Genomic DNA, 27,112 nt, shown 5'->3' with positions numbered 1-27,112 from the left:
ACAGCTTTATCCTGGTCAGGGTTTGATTCCACCATGGAACACTGGGTCAGGGCGCCAATCCATCACAGAGCTTCGGGAACCCCCTCAGACATAGCCAATCATATGTGTGGAGATAGTGGTAGTGAGCTAACGTAATAAAGTGCTATGTCACTGAACGCATTAGGTTTACTTCACATTTAATCCTTTAAGTAGCATTTTTGTCATGGTTAATCTTAAACTGGTTAATATTAAAAATCAAAACCAGTGTATTTATTATCAGTAAAATCTACAAATCTACACATCTCCAGAAGCAGCCTTATCATAAACAGAAATTTGAAGGTTTTTTTTTTTCTTTTTCTTTCCCTTTTTCTCCTCCTTTAGCTCATCCAATTGTTCAATTTGCATCGTGCTTCCTCTCTGTCTATGCCGAACCCTGCCCTGACCGAGGAGATCGAAGCTAACCCATATCCCCTCCGAAACATGAGCAGCAGCCGGATGCATTTTTGCCACCCACACATTGATGAGTGTGGCGCCACCTAACGTTGCATGCGGAGAGACACACCCCAAGGGCACTCTTCCTCATCTCTTGTGCAGGCGCCTCTAATCAGCCGGCAGAGGTCGTAATCGCATTCTGACAGCGAGAGACCCACATCCGGTTCTTTGTCCCAATCGTTGCTCATACATCCGGCCAATCGTTGCTCATACAGCCACTCAGCTTCGAACCGGTGAAGCAGAGCTGGATTTGATACCAGATACTCAGAATCCAGCTCTGGTTGCAGCGTGTCTTTTTTACCGCTGCGCCACCTGAGTGGCCTTATAAACAGAAATTTTTACGATGTCACTACGATTCAAATCAGGCACATAGCCTGCTATTGCATTGTGAGAATTTTTAATCAGTAGGACTTTATAAGCAAATAATATGTACATTTCTTAATAGCACTGAACAGTTTTGAATCTTATCTTTAGATGGGATTATTTTGTCTGTTTGTACCAGTTTCAATAGTGCATTAGTGCTATAGTTCATAAAATATTAAACCTAGGTACTCAGATATAGTATGTTCAGATTGGGTTGTTAACAAGCTAAGCTGAATCTGAACCCTTAATTAACCTTGAATAGTCAAAAACAAATCTAGTGTGTTGCAGTGCAAACGATCACCCCTTTAATGACTAACTCAGCCAAGCGGTGTCCAACAAAATGTAGGATCCGGATTCGAATTTCAGTCATGCTACATTGTCTGGGGTATTCTTGCCTTGCACCCAGTGAAACCGGACCTGCCACAACCCTGGCCAGGATAAAGCGATTGATGAAAATAAAATGAAAATAAATAAAAACACATAAAGAATAAATGGCTGAATGTTGATTTTTCTTTTCTCTCCAGAACTTGCTGCTGAGTTCCTTTCCAGACCTCAAAGCCAGGAGGTGGTGGAGGGTGAAAAGGCAGAATTTTCATGTTCGGTCTCCAAGGACTCTTACGAAGTCAAATGGCTCAGAGGCGACAAAGAACTTCAGACAGACGACAAATACGAAATCATTTCTGACGGAAAGAGACGAGTCCTCGTGGTGAAGAACTGCGAGCGGGCCGACGAGGGTCCTTTCGTGGCGCTTATTGGAGCAACCAGAGCTTCAGCTGAACTGACAGTACTCGGTATGCATTCTACACAATCATATTATCTCAAGAAATACTACGTAAAAACCTGCCCTTACTGTTTTTTTCTCAATTCACTGCAGAGAAACTTAGAATTATTACACCCCTCAAAGACACGAAGGCAAGTGAGGGACAAGAGATTGTTCTTAACTGCGAGGTGAACACAGAGGACGCCAAGGCCAAGTGGCTGAAGAATGAAGAGACTGTGTTTGAGAGCAGCAAATTTATCATGACTCAGAAGTACAACGTGTACTCTCTTAGAATCACCAACGCTGAGAATTCAGATGCAGCTAATTATGTGGTCATTCTGTCCAATCAGCGTGGAGAATCCGTCAAGAGTTCTGCCAACATCACCGTACAAGGTTGGTGGTTTTACACACTGTTCACCACGTGTTGCATAGTAATGCATGTGTAATATGGAGATGATGCTCCGGCCATTGTGTATTTTTTGATAAACTGAAACTTTCTACCTTCATACCTACTTACCTAACAACCTACCTACACATATTATACTTTAGACTTGTAAAATAACCAGACATTACATTTATTTAACAAATGAAATCTTTCTACAGAGGAGGATCTGAGGATCATTGTTCCTCTGGAGGATGTGGAAACCCAGGAGAAGAAGACCATTAGCTTCTCATGCAAAGTGAACAGACTGAACGCAAAGCTGCAGTGGTTGAAAGGTGGACAGGAGATCACCTTCAGCAAACGCATCGTGTACCGTGTTGACAAGGACAAGCACACCATAACCATTAAAGACTGCAGTCTGGCAGATGAGGGCGAGTACTTAGTCATCGCTGGTGCCGACAAGTCCACAGCTGAGCTGATCATTAGTGAAGCTCCTACAGACTTCATCACACATCTTCAGGACCAGACCATCACTGAATTTGAAGATGCTGAATTTAACTGCCAGCTTTCTAAAGACAAAGCAGAAATTAAATGGTACAGAGATGGCAGAGAGATCCGAGAGGGGCCACGGTAAGGACCTAGCTGTTTTTTTTTTCCATTACAGTGCCAAAGCAGATAGTGTTAGTGCCACACAGCTTTAGTGACCTGGGTTTGAGACATGCCAATGTTATTAGACCGGAATAGACTGCTGCGCCACCCAAGACCTGTTTTGCATTTCTGTTTTGCACCCAATTGCACCCTGAACAGGATTAATATGAAACATAATATGAATTTACAAGAGCTGACATCCATTTTTAAATGTGTTCTCAGGTATCAGTTTGAGCGTGATGGAAAGACCTGCACACTGCGCATTAAGGAGTGCAGACCCGATGATGAATGTGAATACGCCTGCGGTGTCGACGACAAAAAATCAAGGGCTCGTCTCTTTGTTGAAGGTACACCAACCTGTTCTCAAAAAGGATGTTATGTTGATTGTATTCGCTTCCTTTCACTAAGTTTTATTCATGGATTTATTACATCCTGCAGAGACCCCAGTGGAGATTATCAGGCCACCCCTGGATGTGTCTGAGCCTCCAGGCACTGACGTTGTGTACGAGGTCGAGCTCAACAAGGACAGAGTTGAAGTCAAATGGCTAAGAAACAACATGACCATTGTCCAGGGTGACAAATACCAAATGATGAGCGAAGGCAAAATTCACAGGCTTCAGGTCTGTGAGATTAGACCTCGCGACCAGGGCGAGTACAGAGTCATCGCTAAAGACAAGGATGCAAGAGCCAAGCTGGAGCTTGCAGGTACATTTTATAAGAATTGATGAAACCATTTTGCTGTTGTTTTTTTATGTACAAATTTTCTCTAAATAGTAATATAATAAATGCTGGCAAAAAATTTTTTAATTTTATGTCACAAAACACAAGTAAAACCTTGTCACCAATGCACCTTCTGTTAACAGCTGAAGTTGTGATTGGGTGTAAAATTAGACATGAACTCAGCAGTAAAACACACTGGTCCACCACTGCTGCGATCCGGGGTTTGAATCTCAGTGGTGCTAACTGCCATGCAATGAATTGGCGACCTGTTCAGGGTGTGTTATTTCATTGCACCCAGTGATTGAGGACCCACCCAACCCTGATCAGATAAAGCGGTGGTAAAATGTAAAAATTGAAATAAAAAAAAAAAGAAAATAAATAAATAATATAAATAAAATAAAATAAAAAGTTTTAGTAATATATTTGAAATGAATAGATGTTTGTCCAATTGCTGAACTCTTACTGAATTCCTTGTTTTGTTTTAGCTGTGCCACAGATCAAGACTACAGACCAGGACTTGATAACAGATGCTGGAAAACCACTTGTCATGTCAGTGCCCTACAGTGCATACCCACACGCTGAGGCTGAATGGTTCTTTGATAACGTTAGCCTGCCAAAAGATAATATTTATACCACTCCAGACAAAACAGAGTACCGACTTAAGGACCCCAAGAAATTAGACGAGGGTCGTTATAAAATCATTATAAAGAACAAGCATGGAGAGGGAGAGGCTTTCATCAATCTTAAAGTTGTTGGTGAGTATATATTTTACTTGCATTTGCAGTACTGAATTATTGGAAACCTAAACAACAAACAAAATAATGTATTTAGTGCATTTAAGATGATCAGAATTCTGAGAATGGGTTTTTTCCTCAGTCTAGTCTTATCCAATTTCTCAGTTCAATCCCCTCTAGCGCTACAGACCCCAACCCATAATAAATTACCAATTTAAATGTGTAATCAATCGTCATTTTAATTTCATAGTATTCTATCAGTGGGAGGATTGAACTACACAAATAATACAGAATGTTTTCAGTTTAATAGTGTTGTCAATGCAGTCAATCTTCATTTTTAAGCTTCAAGACATTTTGGTTAAATGAATAACACATTTCCTCTTTACAGATGTTCCTGGCCCTGTGAAGAACCTGCATGTGGTCGACACAGCCGACGGAGAGGTCAGCATTGCATGGGACGAACCCGAGAGTGACGGCGGTAGCAAAATCCTAGCATACGTTGTTGAGAGACGAGATGTCAGACGCAAGACCTGGACTCTAGCGACGGACCGGGCTGACAGCACAGAGTACACCGTCACCGGCCTGCAGCAGGACTCGAAATATTTTTTCCGTGTTTGTGCTCGCAACAGAGTTGGATGTGGTCCCAACGTTGAGACTGATGAAGCAGTGCAAGCCAAGAATAAGTTTGGTAAGTCAAAATGTTTTTGACATTTTTGCGAGTGTGTGCATATCTTAACAGATTTGATTACATTTTCCAATCTTTCCTGTTCCAGATGTTCCTGACCCACCTCAGAATGTCTCTGTTGGCAACGTGAGCAAGTTTGGCGCTACCGTCTCCTGGGAGCCTCCTCTGTACGACGGTGGAGCAGAAATCACTGCCTACATCATTGAGCTTCGTGACAGGACTTCTGTGCAGTGGTCTCCAGTCATGTTGACCAAAGCACAGGATCGTTCAGCCATCGTTAACGACGTTATTGAAAACAAGGAATACATCTTCCGTGTCAGAGCAGAGAACAAGGCTGGCCAGGGCAAGCCAAGTGCCGCCACTAACTCAGTTAAAATCATGGACCCAATTGGTTAGCATTACTTTCTTTCTAAGATTAAAATGTCTGTTGTCCATTGCTGCTCATTGGTGTACATTTATTAATGTCTGTAACTTTATTTGTTTGACTTTAACAGAGAGGCCAAGCCCACCACTGAATCTTACCCACTCAGAACAGACCAAGGATTCCTGCCTGCTGACATGGGAGACTCCTCTCAAAAATGGAGGCAGCATGATCACTGGCTACATCATCGAGAGATGCGAGGAAGACTCAGACAAGTGGCTGAGATGCAATGCCAGGCTTTGCCCAGAGCTCCTGTACAGGGTACGACAGATATTATAAAGGAAGGAGCGATTTAATATACAAACCCATGGTTTTAAATGGGATCCCCAGTAAACTCATGGTCAGGTGTCCCAATACTTTTTTCACCTAATGTTATTTTTTTCTTTCAGATGTCTGGCCTTAAAAATGGAAAGAAATACAAATACAGAGTGATTGCTGAGAATGCAGCCGGTCAGTCAGACCCATCTAATGTTGTTGGACCTGTTCTGGCTGATGACTCACACTGTAAGTACTGATCTGTTTCTTTAATGTTTTGCATTTTTACTCGTCAAGATCACAAAATAATAGTCATTTATTTCTATTAATTTAGTTGCACCTACACTGGACTTGAGTGCTTTTAAGGATGGCCTGGAGGTAATTGTTCCTCAGTCTCTTGTTATTCGTGTTCCCATTACTGGATACCCAACACCCACTGCCAAGTGGAGCTTTGGAGAAAATGAGCTCACTGCTGGTGACCGTGTGTCCATGGTGACAAAGAGCACTTTTACAGAGTTGGTCATTACCCCAAGTGTACGTCCAGACAAGGGTACATATTCTCTTACGCTGGAGAACGATGTGAGCAGCGTCTCTGGAGAGATCGACGTCAACGTAATCGGTATGTTCAATTTATCCTTTTTACATGGGCCTTCACTTTTTTATTTTTTTTATTTTTTATCAAGTTCAAAGACTCAATACTGACTTTTCTTCTGTCAGCATGTCCAAGTGCACCCAAGGACTTTAAGGTGGCAGAGGTAACCAGACGCCATGTTCATCTTATGTGGGAAGCACCAGACCATGATGGAGGAAGCCCATTGACTGGCTACCAGGTTGAAAAGCGTGAGGCATCCAGAAAGACTTGGGTCAAGGTAGGAAATGTACACAGCGAGTTACTGGTCCCAAGTTGTGTATGTAAAAACAAATGAAAACTTCATACTATGAGGAAACTACTGTGCAAGTACGTTACCTAACATACTCTGTAAAGGACTGGGTCATGGAAATGTTTGTTTATTGGGATTTTAACGTCATGTTTTACACTTTGGTTACATTCATGACAGGAACAGTAGTTACTCATTACGTAAGGTTCATCAGTTCACAAGTTTAATGTCAAACACAGTCATGGACGATTTTGTATCTCCAATTAACCTGACTGCACGTCTTTGGACTGTGGGAGGAAACCGGAGCACCTGGAGGAAACCCACGCAGACATGGGGAGAACATGCAAACTCCACACAGAAAGGAACTGGACCGCCCCACCTGGGGATCGAACCCAGGACCTTCTTGCTGTGAGGCGACAGTGCTACCCACCGAGCCATCGTGCCGCCCGGTCATGGAAATGAGAATTAATGTTAATTTTTTGAGCATGTTTACTCTAATGACTCACTGTTGCCCTGTACCTGCAAGAATTAGAAATTAATCCAATATGCTAAATGCATAACCAAGATATATCAATAATGTGGCTAAAAAGCCACAAACCAAAATAATTATGGGAAAAACAGTGGAATAAAAAAACAAAAACAACTAAAATATAAAATAAAATAAAAAGACACCAAAACATCCATAGTGTAGAAAAGAGAAAGTGGACAGTGAAGGGTTCGAGCAGAAAAGAAAACTGGTTGATACAATATGGCATGCTGCCTTCAGTGACTTCAAGTTTTTAGAAGAAAAAGGACTGGTTGTTTTATTATTTATATATTTATTTGTTTAAACACTTTAAACAATTTTGCAGGTAATTACTGGTGTGCAAGACCAAGAATACACAATCACAGATGTGATCGAGGGCAAGGAGTACCTGTTCAGAGTTACCGCCTGCAACAAGTGCGGCCCTGGAGAACCTGCCTACATCGATGATCCTGTGAACGTGTCTTCACCAGCCAGTAAGTGCACACAGGAAAAATAGGACAGATAATTTGTCCTTTGATACTAGCATAGAAAGACCAGTTCTAACACTTCTCTCTTTGTCACAGCTGTTCCAGATCCACCAGAGAATCTTAAATGGAGAGACAAGTCTGCCAGCAAGATATTCCTCTCATGGGAGCCTCCAAAGTGGGATGGTGGTGCACCAATTAAAAACTACATGGTTGATAAATGCCAGCGTGGTACTGACAAGTGGGAGCCCTGCGGCGACCCAATTCCTGAGCTGAAGTAAGTAATGAAACTTTTGATAAAGGCCTTAATTAATAAGCATTGAATAAATAGTATTACATTTCTAACAAACATTACACTCAATACACTATGTACATTTTGGCCAGCTGTTTAGTCATTAAAAATAAAGTAACCTTAATTAAACTCTCTTACTTTCAAATAATGCAACTGGACACAAGCGGTCAAACATAGCTATAATAAACCCATTTCTATTAAGTCTGACAATGGTGTGATTACATTTTGTGATCTGCTGTTTCGAACTGCAGACTTGTGGTGTAAAATAAAAAACAATTTAGATTTCAACACAGGACAGTGGTAACCTAGCAGTTTAGGTACTGGACTGTTTAAGTGTACACTCATGGGTCAATGAAGAGAAATAGCTAGCTTAAGTAGTATGCAGTCATGAAATAGATAGATGCCAAAATGATTAACATGATGAAAATACCAATTTCAATTACACATATTCTACAAAACGTAAACAAAACATTTAAACAAAGCTTACCAAATGTCAAATCCTTGTTGCTCTGCCCTAGGCTTGAGGTGACAGGTCTGAAAGAGGGTCAGTGGTATGCCTATCGTGTCCGGGCTGTGAACAGACTGGGCTCAGGCAGACCTTGCAAGGCAACTGATGAGATTTTGGCTGTTGATCCTAAAGGTATGTTAAAAGCAGCTTCTACTTCTTGCTTAGTGTTATTTTTTTGTTTCCAGTTTCATCAGAGTATTTACGTTTCCTTACCTTTCATCACAGAGCCTCCAGAGATCCACTTAGATGCAAAACTACTGGCAGGCTTAACTGCAAAGGCTGGCACAAAGATCGAACTTCCTGCTGACATCACAGGCAAACCTGAACCAAAGGTCAAATGGAGCAAGGCTGACCTCATCTTGAAGGAGGATGACAGAATCTCTATTGAAACAAAGCCCGGTCACTCTACAGTCTTTATCGCTAAAACAAAACGTGATGACTCTGCCACGTACATTGTTGAGGCAGTTAACAGCAGTGGCCGTGCAACTGCAACCGTTGATGTCAACATTTTAGGTAGGTATTAAAGAGGATGAGGGCTCCAAAGCCTATATCACAAAGTGTCATGTTTTAATATGGCTATTTCCCTTTTGTAGATAAGCCTGGTCCTCCAGCTGCTTTCGATATCTCTGAAATTACCAGCGAGTCTTGTTTACTTGGCTGGAATCCACCCAGAGATGATGGTGGATCAAAGGTGACCAACTACATTGTTGAGAGAAAGGCCACAGACAGTGAGATCTGGTACAAGCTCTCTTCCACTATCAAGCAGACCAACTATAAAGCCACCAAACTCATACCTTTTAAAGAATACATCTTCAGAGTCTATGCAGAAAACCAGTTTGGTATTGGTTTACCAGCTGAACACGCTCCAGTAACTGCCAGATACCCATTCGGTAAGTTACAGTCACCGTTTTTTTGTGCTAAATTGTTTCCTTTTATCAACATTTTTATTTACTATGTGCTTATATTTATTAACCAGATTCACCTGGACCTCCATACAAACTTGAGGCATCTGATATTGCTAAGGATGCTGTAACTCTGAACTGGTACGAGCCTGATGATGATGGTGGAAGCCCCATTACTGGCTACTGGGTGGAGAGATTTGAGCCAGATGTTGATAAGTGGATAAGATGCAATAAAGTGCCAGTCAGCGACACTAATTTAAGGTAAGTTGTAAGAGAATGCTCAACAAATCACATTAAAAGAAATAAATAAAGCATGATCATGGTATGACTGTAAACACATTTTACCCTGTTGTGAATACAGAGTGAAAGGATTGCCTACAAGGAAGAAGTACAAGTTCCGAGTCTTGGCTGAGAATCTGGCTGGACCAGGCAAACCAAGCAAAGAGACTGACCAGATCTTGATCAAGGATCCTATCGGTATTTAATTTAATGATTGAGCATTTGACCATATAACTAGTTCTAATTTGTGTAACAGAAGCTGAAATTTTTGTATTCTTTTAAAGATCCTCCATGGCCTCCTGGCAAGCCTACCGTTAAAGATGTCGCGAAAACATCTTGCTTCCTGCAATGGACAAAACCCGAGCACGATGGTGGGGCTAAGATCGAGTCCTACGTCATCGAACTTCTCAAAAGTGGAACCACTGATTGGGTTCGCGTGGCGGAAGGTGTTCCTTCCCTCGAGTATTTCCTGAAGGGACTGATGGAGAAGCAGGAATACTCCTTCCGTGTCAGGGCCGTCAATGCAGCAGGAGAGAGCGAGCCTAGTGAGCCCAGCAATCCTGTCCTGTGCAAGGAGAGACTCAGTAAGTGTTTGATGAATTTCTGCATCATTTTAGGTTTGTAGCTGTGCTAAACGGTGCATGTATATCTGGTAACTCTTTCTCTTCCTTTATCAGATCCTCCATCTCCACCACGTTGGTTAGAGGTGGTGAGTATTTCCCGTGACAACGCCGAACTGAAGTGGACAGCCCCGGAGAGAGACGGTGGATCTCCAATAACCAACTACATTGTGGAAAAGAGAGACGTCAGGCGCAAGGGCTGGCAGGCCGTGGACACCACAGTGAAGGAGCTGAAATATACAGTCACGCCACTTAACGACGGCTCGCTCTACGTGTTCCGCGTGGCAGCAGAGAACGCTGTCGGACCCAGTGACTACTGTGAACTTGTGGATTCTGTTCTAGCGAAAGATACATTTAGTAAGCACAAAAAACTTGCTACATAGATACTGTTGTCAAAATAAAGCCCAAGGATGCACACTGACATGGTTCACTTTTTCACTCTTTCAGCTACTCCTGGACCTCCTTATGCTCTGACTGTCGCTGGGGTGTCAAAGACCCATGTTGATCTTACATGGGAGGCACCTAAGAATGATGGTGGCCGACCTATCTTGAGGTAATAATTATTTCAAATTATTTTCAACCATGTTGCCTATTTGGATTTTTTTTAATTGTTTTTGGAATAAATTCATGACACGTATTACTTTATTCTGATTCTACAAATGCTGCTTTATGTAAAGACCAATATTTATTGCAAATAAATTGTAAAGACAAAAAATGTCACTTGATAAAGTTAGCTATTAAGAACAAATCACTCATACAATAAAATACCTTGTAATTATTCATACCGAGATGCTCAGGGGTGCTATTACACTCACCATTGTTTCACCGGTCATCGACACAGACACTACATTGACTATGTCTGGGGATGTGGCCGAAGCCCTGCAATGGATTGGCACCCTGTCCAGGGTGTTCCTGCCTTGTGCCCATTTTCATGTTTTACCTCTACTTTATTTTGCAATGCAGAAACACACCCCTAAACAGTACAGCAATATATTGCAGGGCCTTAGCCATCTCCCCTCCCCCTTAGCCATAGGCAATTATGTCTGTATGTACACACCTGACCGGATGACAGCACTGCTGGGGATTGAAACCCAAGATTGTGGGCTAGCATAATTTTACCACTGCGCTATATTGATATTGACCCATATTCAAACTACATTTCTAGATATGTCATTGAGAAGAAAGAGAAACTTGGAACCCGCTGGGTGAAATCTGGTAAGACGTCAGGGCCTGACTGCAAGTACAGGGTGACCGACGTGATTGAAGGAACTGAGGTGCAGTTCCAGGTCCTCGCTGAGAACGAGGCTGGGGTTGGACACCCAAGTGAGCCCACAGATATTGTGGTAATTGAGGATCCCACAGGTGAGTTAAACAGAATATTTCTATGAGTGGTTAAATTCCTTTTTTTCGTGTTTCGTAAATAAAATGGCTATTTTCTGTTATGTATTTTCTTCCAGGCCCACCATCTCCTCCTCAGGAGCTCCACGTCACCGAGGCAGCTCGAGATCACATCTCTATCGCATGGAAACCTCCAGAAAGGAACGGAGGAAGTCCAGTCACTGGCTACCACATTGAGCTCTGTGAGGCTGGAACAGAGAAATGGATGAGAGTTAATTCCCGGCCAGTTAAAGAGCTGAAGTACAGAGCTGGGGAGGAGGAAGGCATCGTTCCTGAGAAGCAGTACATTTTCAGAGTCCGTGCCGTTAATTCAATTGGTGCCAGCGAGCCCTCAGATATCTCAGAGAGTGTATATGCAAAGGACTCTGACTGTAAGTACAGCCCTGTAGATTTGTTTTCATTAAAGCTGGAATATGTAACTTTTGAGGATTTAGTGATTTGGCGACCCCTCTGTCAGAAATATGTTATTGCAGGCAACACACCAAATAACTTGTTTTTTATCACTTGTGCTGTGCCCACTCATGATCCCCAGTGGCTTGTCAGTGCACAAAGTCATACTCAAGTACCTGGAGTATTTTTTTTCAACTGATGCACTGGGATACAAAAGTTACATAAGCAGCTTTAATTGTACAGTATTATTATTAGTGCTGTGAAACTTCGACTGATTTACTACTGACTCGAATTCTTCCAGGTGCGCCAACCATTGACTTCCAGACCAAAGATCTCGTTGTTGTGGAGGGTGAGAAGATGCACCTTCCCATTCCATTCATCGCTGTTCCATCACCCAAGATTACATGGCACAAGGACGGCAAGGAGTTAAAGGCCGATGACAGAGTCGCGTTCAGATCAGAGTATACATCCTGCCACCTGGAAATCCCAGACTGCATCCATGCTGATGCTGGCCAGTACAAAGTGACTCTGGAGAACTCTCATGGAGCAACCAGTGGAACAATGAACGTTAAAGTTATTGGTATGATTGTGCTTTCTGTTTTGGGAAGTTTGTACACTATTGCCCTAATTTACCAAGGGATCTTACTGTTTAAGATCTTAAATAAACAGCAATACAGTAAATTATATATATATATAAAAAAAGAAATAGTTTTACGTACAACCAGTGAGGTAAAAGTATCTCAGTGGGCAAAACAACCTATAACTAAACTATTATCCATTTTCATTGTTTTGCTCTTAATTGTGCATCAGATTAACACCTGCCCTTTTTTGGTATCCATTAAATGACTTTCACCTTTGATGAATCACCCTGAATGATTCCTTTTGGTTTGATTTGGATTGATGTTTGATTGTTGTTTTTACACCGGATGCCCTTTTTTATCCAGCCTAGGATTCGAACCCCCTAAGCTCACCAGCTAATAAATAACAGGGACAGTGGTAGCCTAGTGGGTAGAGCTTTGGGCTATCAACCAGAAGATTGGGGGTTCAAATCCAGGCTCTGCTATGCAGCCACTGTTGGGTCCTTGAGCAAGACCCTTAACCCTGTCTGCTCCAGGGGCGCCGTAAGGTGGCTGACCCTGCGCTCTGACCCCAGCTTCCAAACAAGCTGGGATATGCGAAGAAAGAATTTCATTGTACTGTACATCCGTATATGTATATATGACAAATAAAAGTATATCTATATATATACTGTATATCTAAATGAATGTATTTGCATTGTTCCTGCACCAGATTTCCTACTCTATAAGCAACTCTGTATCCAGACTGTCCTCCATAGAGCTCATAAGTGTTTTTCTCACACATAAGCCCTTAGTAAATCAGGAGCAGATGATATATTTCTAATTACCACAGCAATTTAGGAGTATTGGAGTTATACTGGCATTTCATACTAATCATAGACATTTATATTTCATTACTAGGTCTTCCTGGACCCTGCAAGGAAATTGCTGCTAGTGAAATCACCAAGAACTCCTGCAAAGTGTCATGGGATCCTCCAGACTACGATGGCGGCAGCCCTATCCTCCACTACGTCCTGCAACGCAGAGAGGCGGGCAGGAGAACGTATGTCAATGTCATGTCCGGTGAAAACAAAGTTAGCTGGCCTGTCAAGGATCTCATCCAAAATGGAGAGTACTACTTCCGTGTCCGCGCGGTGAACAAAATCGGCGGTGGAGAGTTCATTGAGCTTCGCAATCCCGTGATTGCCGAGGATCAGAAACGTGAGTAACCTTTCAGAAAAAAGGATTTTTTTACAGAAAAAATGGCAAAATAAACGACTGACTTGCTTTCTGTCTCGTGCTATTTGTATATACAGATCCACCTGATCCACCTGTAGATGTTGAAACCCACAATCCTACTTCAGAGTCTGTGACCCTGACCTGGAAGCCGCCCATGTATGATGGCGGAAGCAAGATCATGGGTTACATTTTGGAGAAGATGATGAAGGGAGAAGACAAATTTGAGAGATGTAATGACTTCCTTGTGCCAGTGTTGTCCTACACTGTTAAAGGCTTGAAGACTGGAAAAGAGTACCAGTTCCGTGTGCGTGCAGAGAACGCAGCGGGCATTAGTGATCCTTCCCGCAGCACCCCTCTGGTCAAAGCTACTGATGCAGTTGGTATGTACAAGGGGAAAAAGATATTTTCTGAATTAATGTTTTGGCAGTTTGATGTTTTCAGGAATCTCTACACCCTAACTGCTTAGTTCTGTAACTCATGAATGATTTAATGTAACAGCCAATCTGCCATATAATCATGTCTATCTGCCCTTCCGAATATGGCCAGCAGATGGGGCAGAGGAGTGATGTTTTGGTTACACTTAATGGGCAGTCACTTGCGCCTCTTGAGCATTCATTTGTTCAAGGTGGAGGTGTTTGTAATCTTAGTCTCTGCTGGCTGTGCTCGCACAGAGATATGCTGATCCTGCATTAGGTGCGACCCTGCTCAGTCAGGAAGTATGAGTTAAAGGATAAAAAAGACAGGAACCTGCAAATGAACACGGTTAAAACAAGCCCATATATATGCTAGGATATAAAATATGCTCATATATGCATATTTTCTTTTTCAGATCGTCCCAAAGTGTTCCTCAGCGGTAGCTTGCAATCCGGCTTGAGTGTCAGGAGAGGTGAAGAGATCCATCTGACTGCCTACATTTCGGGATTCCCTTATCCGGAAATAACATGGACGAGGAACAATTCAACCATCAGGCCAGAAGCACTGAAGAAGAGGCCAGAAAAGCCTAAAAAGAAGAAGGAACAGAAGCCAGAAAAGAAGGAGGAAGAGAAGGACAAGCCAGAGGAAAAGAAAGAAGAAGAGAAAGAAAAGAAGGAGGAAAAACCAGAGGAGGCCAAAGAGAAGAAGGAGGAACCAGAGGAACCTGAAGAGCCAGAAGAGGAGTACCACCCATCACTGAATGAGCGTCTTACTATCGACAACGCAAGGAAGGGAGAATCCTATGTTATCATAAAAGACGTTATCAGGGGAGATCATGGTGTGTTCACCATCAAGGTGGAGAATGATCATGGTGTCGCCACTGCCATCTGTGAGATCAGTGTTCTGGGTAAGTTCTTAATATGATTTCAAATCTTTAAAAAAAATATAGCATGCATTGAATCAGTTAAGCTCAGACTGGTTTTCATTTGGTGTGTGTCTGTATGTGCTTTAGATACTCCTGGTCCTCCAGTCAACTTCAAATTCGAGGAGGTTAGAAAGGATTCTGTCCTCTGTAAATGGGATCCTCCTCTGGATGACGGCGGCAGTGAAATTGTCAATTACATCCTTGAGAAGAAAGACAACTCCAAGGTTGAAACTGGATGGGTCACTGTGACTTCAACTCTCAGAGGCTGCAAGTACCCAGTGACAAAATTAATCGAAGGCAAAGAGTACATCTTCAGAGTTACTGCCGAGAATAGATTCGGTCCTGGAAAACCATGTGTCTCCAAACCTGTTGTTGCCAAGGATCCATTTGGTAATTAATAATTATTCATTCTTTGATATGTCTGAGGTTACATCTGCACAATCTTCTGCTCAGATCTTTTTTACATTTAAGCTAGCACTGCCGGAATGAATTGCAATGTTAAATATAGTTTTTTTTTTTTTTTTATATTCACACATTCAATTGAAAAAGCACATTTAAATGTTTAAGGTAAATAAACTACTACAATTCCAGTCCTACACTTCAGATTAAGGGAGCATTGCGATAACATAGGACGGATACGTATCAGATTTAAATACCACACACACAATATGTGGCCAAAAGTATGTAACCACCTGACCATGTGTTATTAGATAGCCATAGTCAAAACCATAGACCTTCCTTGTTTCTATAATAGCCTCAACTTTTCCACTCTGAAAAGGCTTTCCAACACATTGTGGAGTGTGACTGTTGAAATCTGTGCCAATTCAGTCGAAAGAGCATTTTGTAGGTCAGGCATTAATGTTAATGTTATGAGAAGGTCCAGATTTTAAATTGGGTTAAGGTCTCTGTGCAGACCGCTGAAGTTCCTCTACACCAACATGTCAAATTATGTCTTGTGGACAGTCATGCTAGAGTGAAATGGTCTTGGTCAACATGTTGGTCAGAATGTAGCCAACATGGCATTTACCATTTTCTGTAATTCTTCTTTTTATGACTGCATTTTCCTTTGACGATGTTTCAGATCCTCCGGAGGCTCCTGAGAAGCCTGAGATCGTGGATATCACAGCCAACAGCATGGTCGTCACTTGGAACGAGCCCAATGACAATGGCAGCCCCATCCAAGGATACTGGGTGGAAAAACGAGAAATTAACAGTACACACTGGGCAAGAGTTAACCGCAACATTGTTAATGACCTTGAAATAAAAGTAGAAGGTCTCTTGGAAGGATTTACCTACATCTTCAGGGTCTGTGCAGAGAACTTGGCTGGCTGTGGAAAGTTTAGTCCACCATCTGATCCAAAAACAGCACAGGCTCCCATCTGTAAGTAGATTACAGGATTGTTTTATCATGTAAGATCTATTAAAGTACAGTACTGTCATCATTTGTTGTACAATACTCAAATTATTGCCTTTTTTACAGTGCCACCGGGTCCACCAATTCCACGCATCGTTGACACCACTGATCATTCAATAACAGTGGAATGGGATCCTCCAGCAGACAATGGTGGTGCAGACATTTTCGGCTACCATGTTGACAAGGTAATCGCTGGCACTAAGGACTGGTCCCGAGCCACAGAGAGACCATGGAAGACCCGCACGTTCACTGTGTTCGGGGTCAGAGAAGGAGCTAAGTACATAATCCGCGTAGTTGCAGTCAACTCTGCAGGTGAAGGAGCTCCTGGTATGACAGATGCTGCTATCGTGAGGAATCCTGCAGGTACAGATTTTACGCCAATGATCTGTATTAAAAATGAAGACTTATTTTAGGGTCGTATCAGAATCACAACTGTTTTTTTATTTGTCCTGACAGAGATGCCTGTCATTGAACTTGATATCTCTGTGAAACACGGTCTCGTCATAAGAGCTGGCGAGATACTGAAGATCCCTGCTCACGTGACAGGAAAACCTAAACCCTCACTTTCATGGACAAAAGATGATGCAGCGCCCGATAAGGAGCGTGTAGAGATTGAAGAAGTGGATCAAGATAGCACACTGATCATCAAGACTTCGAAGAGAAGTGACGGCGGAAAATACCAAATCACTGCAGCAAACCCAAGTGGTATCAAGTCTGCATGGACCAGAGTGGAAGTTATGGGTGAGCTCTTTTATGTTCCTATAAACACAATAGTGGAATGTGCTAGAATTTTATAAGAAAAAATCACCTCATGTATTCACTGTTTTGACTACAGTATCTAAAGTTGTTTGCTTTATAGCACGAGTCCACCATGTTTTTGTTTGTAAGCAGTAAAGATAGAAGTAGGGTAAAGGGGGACAGGCAAGATTGATGTAACAGCCATCTTAAGACCTGTTTTTTCTCTCAAAATCTTCTGTTACAGATGTACCTGGACCCGTCCTTGACCTCAAGCCTGTTGTAGTAACCAGAAAGTTGATGATTCTGAACTGGTCCGATCCCGATGATGATGGTGGCAGTGATCTGACTGGCTTTGTTATTGAGAGAAGAGAGCCAAAGATGCACACGTGGAGGCAGCCCATCGAAACACCTGCATCCAAGTGTGAAATTGTGGGCATCATGGAGGGACAGGAGTACATCTTCCGAGTTGTAGCCAAGAACAAGTACGGCTGTGGACCACCAGTTGATCTTGGACCTATTCGTGCTGTCGATCCACAAGGTAACATGATGTCAATACACATAATTCTCTGGGTTCAAAATTGTAGGGTTTGGTGGCTCAGCGGTGTAACATGCTAGCCCATTGTTGCTGGGATCTTAAATTCGAATCCCAGCTGTGCTATCCATTGACCAGGTGCCTACAAAGACACAATTGGCTGTGTGTCTGTAGTTGGGGTTCCAAAGTAGGGTTCTGCCCGGGGAGCAACTGATCACGGATAGTAATGCAGGGCGCTCTGTGAGACTTTGACCCCTGGCAGGTGAAAAGAACCTAGCACAACACTGAGTTTGAATCTCAGCAGAACCACCGACCTGGCTGGGAATCCACACAAACACAATTGGCCGGGTCAGACAAGGTCTCTTCCTGCTTTTGATGTGATATACACCTGCACAGGGGTGGAGGCGTGGAGTCAACATGTAAACATGCTTTGTTTTGTTTAATGTCAGGTCCACCAACTTCCCCTGAGAAGTTCCACTACACAGAGAGAACCAAATCTTCCCTTACACTGGCATGGAGACCTCCTCGCAATGATGGTGGCAGTCCAATCATCGGCTACATCATTGAGAAGAAGCGTCAGGACGAGCCTGCTTTCCAGCCTGTCTCTAAAGACCTGTGCACCGACCTAACCCTGACCGTGGAGAATCTGGATGAGCTGCACATGTACGAGTTCCGTGCAAAGGCTGTCAACAGCATTGGTGAAAGTGATCCTTCCATCCCCATGACTGTTGTGATTCAGGATGATGAAGGTTTGTGTATTTTTTTGTTTGTCTTTCTTTTGCTTCATAACCTTTATGTCCCATGTGACTTTTCAAAATATTTGGACCTTGGCAACCCTAATATTTTTTAATTGTACTTCAAAATGCACTTTACCAATCATGTTTTCAACCTTGCTTTTACAGTTGCTCCAACTTTGCACATGATGAAGCACTTTAAGGGTGATTTGATCAGAGTAAGGAAGAACGAGCCTATCGAGATTCCTGCTGAGATCACAGGTCTCCCAATGCCAAAGGTCGAATGGTTGAAGGATGATGTTGTCATGGACAAATCCAGTGAGAGAGTCCTGATGGAGACCAAAGAGATCGACAGACTTACAGAACACACCAAACTCACAATCCCAGCTATTGCAAGGCTGGACAAGGGAACCTATACAGTAACTGCTTCAAACAGACTGGGAACAGCCAGTCATAGCATCACTGTAGAGGTGCTAGGTAAGCTTACACATTGTCATCCGTTCAGTGTTGCATTATTTGAAACATGCAGGCATTTAATAAGTCTGCTGTCTTTTCAGATCGCCCGACACCACCGAGAAATCTTGCTGTTTCAAACATCCGAGCTGAGTCCTGCCAGCTGACCTGGGATGCACCACGTGATACCGGTGGCAGTGAGCTCACCAACTACATTGTTGAGAAGAAATACCTCGATGTTGAGGATCCTGAAAAAGCAGAATGGGTTCTGGTTACGAACTCTATTGTCGACAAGAAATATGGGGTGAGCTAAATAAACAAAAAGAAAAATCCCTTCCAAATAGAATTGGTGTCATTGGTGTCTTAAATAATCTCATTACTTTGCATCTTAAAGGTCTGGGACCTGGAAACAGGAGGCAACTATAAGTTCAGAGTCAAAGCTGAGAATAAATTCGGAATAAGTGACGCCTGTGAAACAGAGGAAATACAAATCAGGGATCCATTTGCTTTACCAGGTCCACCACAAAATGTCAAAATTGCAGAGCACTCTATAACCCATATGCTGGTGACCTGGGACCCACCACTGGATAGTGGTGGATCTGCTATCACTGGTTATTGGCTAGAGAAGCGTGAAAAAGGCACCTCCTACTGGTCTAAAGTAAACAAGTCCTTGGTTTCAAAGCGTGGCATGAAAGGATGGGAATTCCAGGTCACACGTCTCATTGAGGGAACGGAGTATGAATTCCGAGCGATGGCTTGCAATTCATCTGGAGTTGGGCCCCCAAGTGCCGTCTCCGAATCAGCCGTTGCTACTGATCCTTTAAGTAAGTTAAGCTGGTTATAAAACCTACATTTAACTCATTTATCTATTTATATCTATGTGTGTGTTTCTAATGCGCTGTGTGTGGTGTGTTTTTTCCTACCCTAGCTCCACCTAGCATGCCAGCAGCTCCTAAAATTGCTGACAAAACCAAGCGTAGTGTTACTCTGTCATGGGTTCCACCAGCCAAAGATGGTGGAAGCCCCATAAAAGGCTACATTATTGAAATCCAGGATGAGGGCACGTCTGACTGGAAAAGGGTGAATGATGCGGATAATCTACATCCTACTACTGTCTTCACCATTCCAAATCTCCAGGAACTGAAGAAGTACAGATTTAGAATCATTGCAGTCAATGACATAGGCGAGTCTGAACCAAGTCCAAGAACTAGCGAGGTTCTGCTGGAGGACGTTCACAGTAAGATCTGGAAGTTTTACCACAATAATGTCTGAGTTTTAAGGACTTTCATAGCAATTTCTAACATTTTGATTTTATTTTATTCCTCAGCTGAGCCTAAAATATTTATGGACATTAGTGCTGATGAGCTGCACTGTATACGTGCTGGATCTCCAATCAAAATCCCAGTTACTGTTACTGGACGTCCCGTTCCCAAGGTTACATGGGAGTTTGATGGCAAAGCGAAGACAGAGAAGAAGGATCGTCTTCATACCCTGCCGGTTGATTCACAGGTATTAAAAAACACTATAAATGAAAGAAATTGTAAGAGAGTTTCATAAGAGTTATAATAAAGACAAACCAACAAATATTAGTTGCCAACTTGGGGCATCTTTATGCACAGTAGCCTACTCATTCATTCACTGTGGTGGGTCCGGTTTCCCCAGAATTGCTTGACCGGTCGATAGCACCACAGGGCATTTAAACCCTGGATTCCAGTGGTAGTGGGCTAATGTCATTCATTGCTGCACCACCTACCCATTCTTTTGTGTTAAACACTTTAATCCATGTCATTATGTTTAAGATTTTAGACATTAAGCCCTGCTGAACTAGTTTAATCAGTTATATACAACTACACTTGCTTTTTAATATTTTATCCCTATATATACGTCAGGACTATCACACCACTGTGAGATTTCTGTACTTTTAAGATGAAAAATGCTAATATATTGGAAGTGTGTTTATATACAGTAAGCAAGGTCATTTACTGTGCTTTGTCATGTACAGTGTATCACAAAAGTGAGTACACCCCTCACATTTCTGCAGATATTTAAGTATATCTTTTCATGGGACAACACTGACAAAATGACACTTTGACACAATGAAAAGTAGTCTGTGTGCAGCTTATATAACAGTGTAAATTTATTCTTCCCTCAAAATAACTCAATATACAGCCATTAATGTCTAAACCACCGGCAACAAAAGTGAGTACACCCCTTAGTAAAAGTTCCTGAAGTGTCAATATTTTGTGTCGCCACCATTATTTCCCAGAACTGCCTTAACTCTCCTGGGCATGGAGTTTACCAGAGCTTCACAGGTTGCCACTGGAATGCTTTTCCACTCCTCCATGACGACATCACGGAGCTGGCAGATATTCGAGACTTTGCGCTCCTCCACCTTCCGCTTGAGGATGCCCCAAAGATGTTCTATTGGGTTTAGGTCTGGAGACATGCTTGGCCAGTCCATCACCTTTACCCTCAGCCTCTTCAATAAAGCAGTGGTCGTCTTAGAGGTGTGTTTGGAGTCATTATCATGCTGGAACACTGCCCTGCGACCCAGTTTACGGAGGGAGAAGATCATGCTCTGCTTCAGTATTTCACAGTACATATTGGAGTTCATGTGTCCCTCAATGAAATGTAACTCCCCAACACCTGCTGCACTCATGCAGCCCCAGACCATGGCATTCCCACCACCATGCTTGACTGTAGGCATGACACACTTATCTTTGTACTCCTCACCTGATTGCCGCCACACATGCTTGAGACCATCTGAACCAAACAAATTATTCTTGGTCTCATCAGACCATAGGACATGGTTCCAGTAATCCATGTCCTTTGTTGACATGTCTTCAGCAAACTGTTTGCGGGCTTTCTTGTGTAGAGACTTCAGAAGAAGCTTCCTTCTGGGGTGACAGCCATGCAGACCAATTTGATGTAGTGTGCGGCGTATGGTCTGAGCACTGACAGGCTGACCCCCCACCTTTTCAATCTCTGCAGCAATGCTGACAGCACTCCTGCGCCTATCTTTCAAAGACAGCAGTTGGATGTGACGCTGAGCACGTGCACTCAGCTTCTTTGGACGACCAACGCGAGGTCTGTTCTGAGTGGACCCTGCTCTTTTAAAACGCTGGATGATCTTGGCCACTGTGCTGCAGCTCAGTTTCAGGGTGTTGGCAATCTTCTTGTAGCCTTGGCCATCTTCATGTAGCGCAACAATTCGTCTTTTAAGATCCTCAGAGAGTTCTTTGCCATGAGGTGCCATGTTGGAACTTTCAGTGACCAGTATGAGAGAGTGTGAGAGCTGTACTACTAAATTGAACACACCTGCTCCCTATGCACACCTGAGACCTAGTAACACTAACAAATCACATGACATTTTGGAGGGAAAATGACAAGCAGTGCTCAATTTGGACATTTAGGGGTGTAGTCTCTTAAGGGGTGTACTCACTTTTGTTGCCGGTGGTTTAGACATTAATGGCTGTATATTGAGTTATTTTGAGGGAAGAATAAATTTACACTGTTATATAAGCTGCACACAGACTACTTTTCATTGTGTCAAAGTGTCATTTTGTCAGTGTTGTCCCATGAAAAGATATCCTTAAATATCTGCAGAAATGTGAGGGGTGTACTCACTTTTGTGATACACTGTATTTATTAGCTTATTTTAAGTAAATATAATAAAAATTACTGATTCTCTTTTGATCAGGTGGAATCTACAGACACCACGTCTGTTGTAACAATTCCCTCCAGCTTGAGGTCTCACTCGGGCAGATACACTGTCACAGCAAAGAACAAAACAGGACAGAAGCATATTAACATCAGAGTGGTTGTGCTTGGTGAGTACATTTTCTGTAATCAAATTCTTCTAAGTAAAATACTTTAAAAAAGTGAATAACCAAGAAAAATCTAATTTTAATACGTATGTTCAACGTTCACAGATGTTCCTGGACCACCAAAGGAACTTAAAGTTACTGATGTTACCAGATCCACAATGAGGATTATTTGGAAACTCCCAGATACTGATGGTGGGGAGAGAATCAAGAGCTACTTCATTGAAAAGAAGGCTGTCAGTGGAAAGGCATGGACTACAGTAAATCCTGCCTCTGCCAGTATGGCCTTTGTGGTGCCTGACCTTCTTGAAGGCCAGGAATATTTGTTCAGAGTCCGTGCTGAGAATCGTCTTGGAATGGGTCCTTTTACAGTGACCACAGACCCAGTCAAGGCTCGGGATCCCATCTGTAAGTATACGTTTACACCAGTTATCACACCTCTGGAAACTGTGTTCCTTTTCCATCATTTAATATTTTTTTGTAGTAATAGATGAATTCCCTGATGCTGAATTTTATATTAATTTCAAACTACCAATATACACTCATCAAGCACTTTATTAGATTATCTATTTGGTATGAACATTTAGTGATTGTTTTATAAGCTACATGTATTAATTAAAGTGGACCCCCATTAGACCAGATGTTGTTTGGGGTTTGAACCTTTTTCAGCACTGCAATGACACTCACAGTGTAAGTACAGGTATGTTCTACTTGTATAAGTGTAGCAGGTGCATTAGTATTGTTGGGATTTTTAAACAAAGCGAATAGTGCCCCAACCAAAAGAATATGTATATATAAATACAAAAAGTGTTGTTTTTAGAGCTAGAGGTTTTTTTCTCCTTTTTTTTCTATGTATGTGTACATCATAACCTAGTTGATTCATACACAAATGTTTAAAGTTCATGCCTTTGTTGCTGCTACAACATTTATAATTTTATTATAAATACACATTTTTTAAATACATTTTTGGGTGCAATCATTTTAGTTCTTTCTTCTACTGCCCTTAAAACAACTCTATTCCATTTGTTTTTACCAGATCCTCCTGATCCCCCAACCAAGGTCAAGATAAACCTTGTAACCAAGGACACCGTGACACTATCATGGATGCCTCCCAAAAACAATGGTGGTGCTCCAGTAACACATTACATAATCGAGAGGCTGAGCTGGGACACGACTGGTCCACAAAAAGAGACCTGGAAGCAGTGCAATAAAAGAGATGTTGAAGAGACCACCTTTATTGTTGAAGACCTCAAAGAGGGTGGTGAATATGAGTTCCGTGTGAAAGCAGTAAATGAAGCCGGCCCAAGCAGACCCTCTGTTACAGTGGGACCAATCATCATCAAAGACCAGACCTGTGAGTATTTAATTTATCAGACTTAATGATTGAATAATTCCCTCAGTTCAAATCAAACGCTGAGCCATACTGAATCCATGTTTTTATTTATTTTTAGGTGCTCCAACCATCGATCTCAGAGAATCTCTGGAGGGCGCAGAAACATTTGATGTCAACATAATTGCCAGGATTCAGGGCTGTCCATTCCCATCCCTCATCTGGCAGAAGGCTTTATTTGACAAGCCGGATGAAAAGGCTGACGTGCACTATGATCAGCATATCAATAAACTTGTCTCCGATGACAAGTGCTCCCTGGTCATTCAGCAATCCAAGAGAGCCGACAGTGCAATTTACACACTGACTGCTACTAACAGCCTTGGCAAGGCCTCCAAGGATATCAGGGTTACAATCTTGGGTATGTTTGTCTTCCTCTTCCTCACCTTTACTCAGCATTCATTTACCTTTACTCGGCATTCATTTACTTTAACTCAGCATTCATTTAGGAGATTCCTTGGAAAATGATCATGACCTATTATTGTTTTTATCTACAGGACGACCTGGGCCACCAGTTGGACCAGTCAAAATTGGGGAGGTGTTTGCAGAAAGGATTGGCCTGTCTTGGAACCCGCCCACAGATGACGGTGGCTCCAAGATCACAAACTATGTCATTGAGAAGCGTGAGGACAGCAGGAAGTCATGGGTACATGTCTCCAGTGACCCCAAGGAGTGTGCATACACAGTTCTCAGGCTCACAGAGGGACACGAATATGAGTTCCGTATCATGGCCCAGAACAAATATGGTGTAGGACCACCACTATACAGCGAGCCTGAGAAAGCAAGGAACCTATTCAGTAAGTACAGCTTGACTTTCTGCTGAAAGAGGATTCATTTGTTGATTTATGGGATTATAATAAACATTTTGGATTTTAAAGGAGTTAGTTGTAAGTTATTTATATATAATTGTCTACAACAGCTGTCCCTGGTCAATGTAACAAGCCAACAGTCTCAGAAATCAGCCTTGAATCCATGACTGTGGAATGGGAGGAGCCGGAATACGATGGCGGATCTCCAGTTACTGGCTACTGGCTGGAGAAGAAGGAAACGACTTCCAAACGCTGGACCAAAGTTAACCGTGACCCCATCAGAATCAGACCTCTTGGTGTTTCCCATATTGTGACTGGTCTTATGGAAGGAGCCACTTACCAGTTCCGTGTCACTGCAATTAATGCTGCTGGATGTGGACTTCCAAGTCTGCCATCAGATCCCGCCGTGTGTAGAGACCCCATCGGTACGTTAAAATACAGATTTTGTGTCAGTGAAATGTTCCATTGATTAAGTGCAAGATTTTTATTGACATTTATGAATCTGTACTTTGTTGCAGCACCTCCTGGACCTCCACTGCCAAAAGTAATTGACTGTACTAAGTCAACTGTAGATCTTGAGTGGATTCCTCCACTGAATGATGGTGGATCTAAGATCACAGGATACTTTGTGGAATACAAGGAAGAAGGAAAAGAGGAATGGGAAAAGGTATTTAATTGTGTTTTTACTGCTAGATCTTTGTAAATGAATATGACTCAGTTCTGTTAAAGAAAGTCTGAAAGGGAATTAGCTGCAAACAACCTCAGTGCTTTTTCAATAGCATTTTTTCTATCATTATTAATATCACTATCAAGCCTTGGGGTTTTATTCATGAAACTAAATGTAAAGCAGATTCAGGCTGTTTGTTTTCACAATTTGCAAATCAAGTGGATCATAAAACAAACCGAACTGAGACCTTCTCGGAGGTGGTCTGATGTTTTTTCCACTTTTGATGGCCTATTGAAGGGTCTGAGGTTGTTTGACATTTTCACACATGCAAAAATACCGCATTGGTGTTACCATAGTATGAAATTAAATAAAATGGCAAAGAATGTTTGTACTTTTTAAATTAAGAAATAAAAAAATGTCTTTGTAGGCTAAAGACAAGGAGATTAGGGGCACAAGATTTGTTGTGCCTGGACTAAAAGAACTGGGACTTTACCGATTCAGAGTTAGAGCAGTAAATGCTGCAGGAGTTGGTGAACCTGGTGAAGTCTCTGAAGTGATTGAAGTCAAGGACAGAACAAGTAAGTATAAATGCAGTGAGGAATATCATGTGGTTGCTTTTTACACCTTACATTTACATTGATAGTATTTAGCAGAGACTACATTTCAAAGCGTCTTACAGTTGTGACTGAATACAGTGCAATCAATTGAGGGTTAAGGGCCTTTTTCAGGGGCCCATCAGTGGGAACTTGGCAGTAATCGGGCTTAAAGCAGCAACCTTTCAAACAACAGCTCAGTTATTTAACAGTTTAACTTAATCTTATAGTGTGTGGTCTGTTTACTAAAGTGTGATGTCAAACATATATCTATCATTTTATCTGTCATAATTGTCCTACTTTTAAGTTCAAACATTGGTTAGGATTGCTTAAATATTGTTAATAACTGCTGTATCTTCTTGTTTTTACTTTTAGTTCCACCTGAAGTCGACCTAGATGCATCTGTAAAAGAAAAGATTGTTGTACATGCTGGTGGCGTCATCCGGATCATTGCCTATGTGTCTGGCAAGCCTGCACCACAGATTATCTGGAACAAAGATGATGGTGAGATGCCCAAAGAGGCTGTTATTGAGGAAACTGCGATAAGCTCTTCTCTGGTCATCAAGAACTGTCTAAGACGACATCAAGGCATTTACACCCTGATTGTCAAGAATGAAGGAGGAGAAAGAAGAAAATCAGTGATTGTGGAGGTTCTGGGTGAGTATTCTGTTTATAATCATATTTAAGTCACTTTACAACAATAACAAGGCAAATCTGTCTTAATATGTGTTTTTATTTCCTTTTAAGATGTTCCTGGACCTGTGGGTCAGCCTTTCTCCGGTATAAATCTTACTAATGACACTTGCAAGCTGACATGGTCTTCACCAGAGGATGATGGTGGCTCAGCCATTACCAACTACATCATAGAGAAGAGAGAAGCTGACCGCAGAGGCTGGACCTCAGTTTCATATACCGTGACCAGACATAATGCTGTGGTTCAGGGTCTCATCGACGGCAAGGCTTACTTCTTTAGAATAGCTGCTGAAAATATTATCGGAAGAGGCCCGTATATTGAGACAACATCACAAGTTCTCATCAAGGATCCAATTTGTACGTAAAAACAAAGCACATTGCTTTACCTTACTCACTTTCATACTTAGTCATGTGACTTAGCATATGGAGGTTTTCCT

General features: G+C 42.2%; 1 protein-coding gene across 17 annotated transcripts in view; it reads left to right on the top strand.

Moving 5' to 3' along the window:
* The window catches only part of ttn.2 (titin, tandem duplicate 2), a 191,712-nt gene that overhangs the window by 107,181 nt on the left and 57,419 nt on the right, over positions 1–27,112 (top strand). For all 17 annotated transcript variants that reach the window (XM_063006067.1, XM_063006078.1, XM_063006077.1 and 14 more), the window contains 49 exons: positions 1,359–1,625; positions 1,709–1,987; positions 2,198–2,606; positions 2,847–2,971; positions 3,063–3,329; positions 3,830–4,099; positions 4,467–4,766; positions 4,852–5,154; positions 5,258–5,445; positions 5,574–5,688; positions 5,774–6,058; positions 6,157–6,308; positions 7,169–7,316; positions 7,407–7,584; positions 8,118–8,239; positions 8,333–8,620; positions 8,701–8,997; positions 9,084–9,270; positions 9,371–9,486; positions 9,573–9,872; positions 9,966–10,265; positions 10,356–10,461; positions 11,074–11,270; positions 11,366–11,677; positions 11,998–12,276; positions 13,175–13,474; positions 13,570–13,872; positions 14,322–14,813; positions 14,919–15,221; positions 15,913–16,212; positions 16,312–16,608; positions 16,702–16,986; positions 17,228–17,521; positions 17,965–18,264; positions 18,418–18,726; positions 18,807–19,006; positions 19,097–19,526; positions 19,631–19,939; positions 20,030–20,211; positions 22,403–22,532; positions 22,635–22,934; positions 23,563–23,880; positions 23,978–24,274; positions 24,411–24,710; positions 24,833–25,147; positions 25,241–25,389; positions 25,817–25,967; positions 26,358–26,639; positions 26,730–27,032. In XM_063006067.1, the coding sequence (XP_062862137.1) occupies positions 1,359–1,625; positions 1,709–1,987; positions 2,198–2,606; positions 2,847–2,971; positions 3,063–3,329; positions 3,830–4,099; positions 4,467–4,766; positions 4,852–5,154; positions 5,258–5,445; positions 5,574–5,688; positions 5,774–6,058; positions 6,157–6,308; positions 7,169–7,316; positions 7,407–7,584; positions 8,118–8,239; positions 8,333–8,620; positions 8,701–8,997; positions 9,084–9,270; positions 9,371–9,486; positions 9,573–9,872; positions 9,966–10,265; positions 10,356–10,461; positions 11,074–11,270; positions 11,366–11,677; positions 11,998–12,276; positions 13,175–13,474; positions 13,570–13,872; positions 14,322–14,813; positions 14,919–15,221; positions 15,913–16,212; positions 16,312–16,608; positions 16,702–16,986; positions 17,228–17,521; positions 17,965–18,264; positions 18,418–18,726; positions 18,807–19,006; positions 19,097–19,526; positions 19,631–19,939; positions 20,030–20,211; positions 22,403–22,532; positions 22,635–22,934; positions 23,563–23,880; positions 23,978–24,274; positions 24,411–24,710; positions 24,833–25,147; positions 25,241–25,389; positions 25,817–25,967; positions 26,358–26,639; positions 26,730–27,032 (12,639 nt within the window). The remainder of the gene's footprint in view (positions 1–1,358; positions 1,626–1,708; positions 1,988–2,197; positions 2,607–2,846; positions 2,972–3,062; positions 3,330–3,829; positions 4,100–4,466; positions 4,767–4,851; positions 5,155–5,257; positions 5,446–5,573; positions 5,689–5,773; positions 6,059–6,156; positions 6,309–7,168; positions 7,317–7,406; positions 7,585–8,117; positions 8,240–8,332; positions 8,621–8,700; positions 8,998–9,083; positions 9,271–9,370; positions 9,487–9,572; positions 9,873–9,965; positions 10,266–10,355; positions 10,462–11,073; positions 11,271–11,365; positions 11,678–11,997; positions 12,277–13,174; positions 13,475–13,569; positions 13,873–14,321; positions 14,814–14,918; positions 15,222–15,912; positions 16,213–16,311; positions 16,609–16,701; positions 16,987–17,227; positions 17,522–17,964; positions 18,265–18,417; positions 18,727–18,806; positions 19,007–19,096; positions 19,527–19,630; positions 19,940–20,029; positions 20,212–22,402; positions 22,533–22,634; positions 22,935–23,562; positions 23,881–23,977; positions 24,275–24,410; positions 24,711–24,832; positions 25,148–25,240; positions 25,390–25,816; positions 25,968–26,357; positions 26,640–26,729; positions 27,033–27,112) is intronic.

The sequence above is a fragment of the Trichomycterus rosablanca genome, chromosome 12 (genome assembly GCF_030014385.1).
Source record: "Trichomycterus rosablanca isolate fTriRos1 chromosome 12, fTriRos1.hap1, whole genome shotgun sequence".
Classification (NCBI taxonomy): domain Eukaryota; kingdom Metazoa; phylum Chordata; class Actinopteri; order Siluriformes; family Trichomycteridae; genus Trichomycterus; species Trichomycterus rosablanca.
Note: the sequence above shows the minus strand (reverse complement) of the source record. Positions and strands in the feature narration are given on the sequence as shown.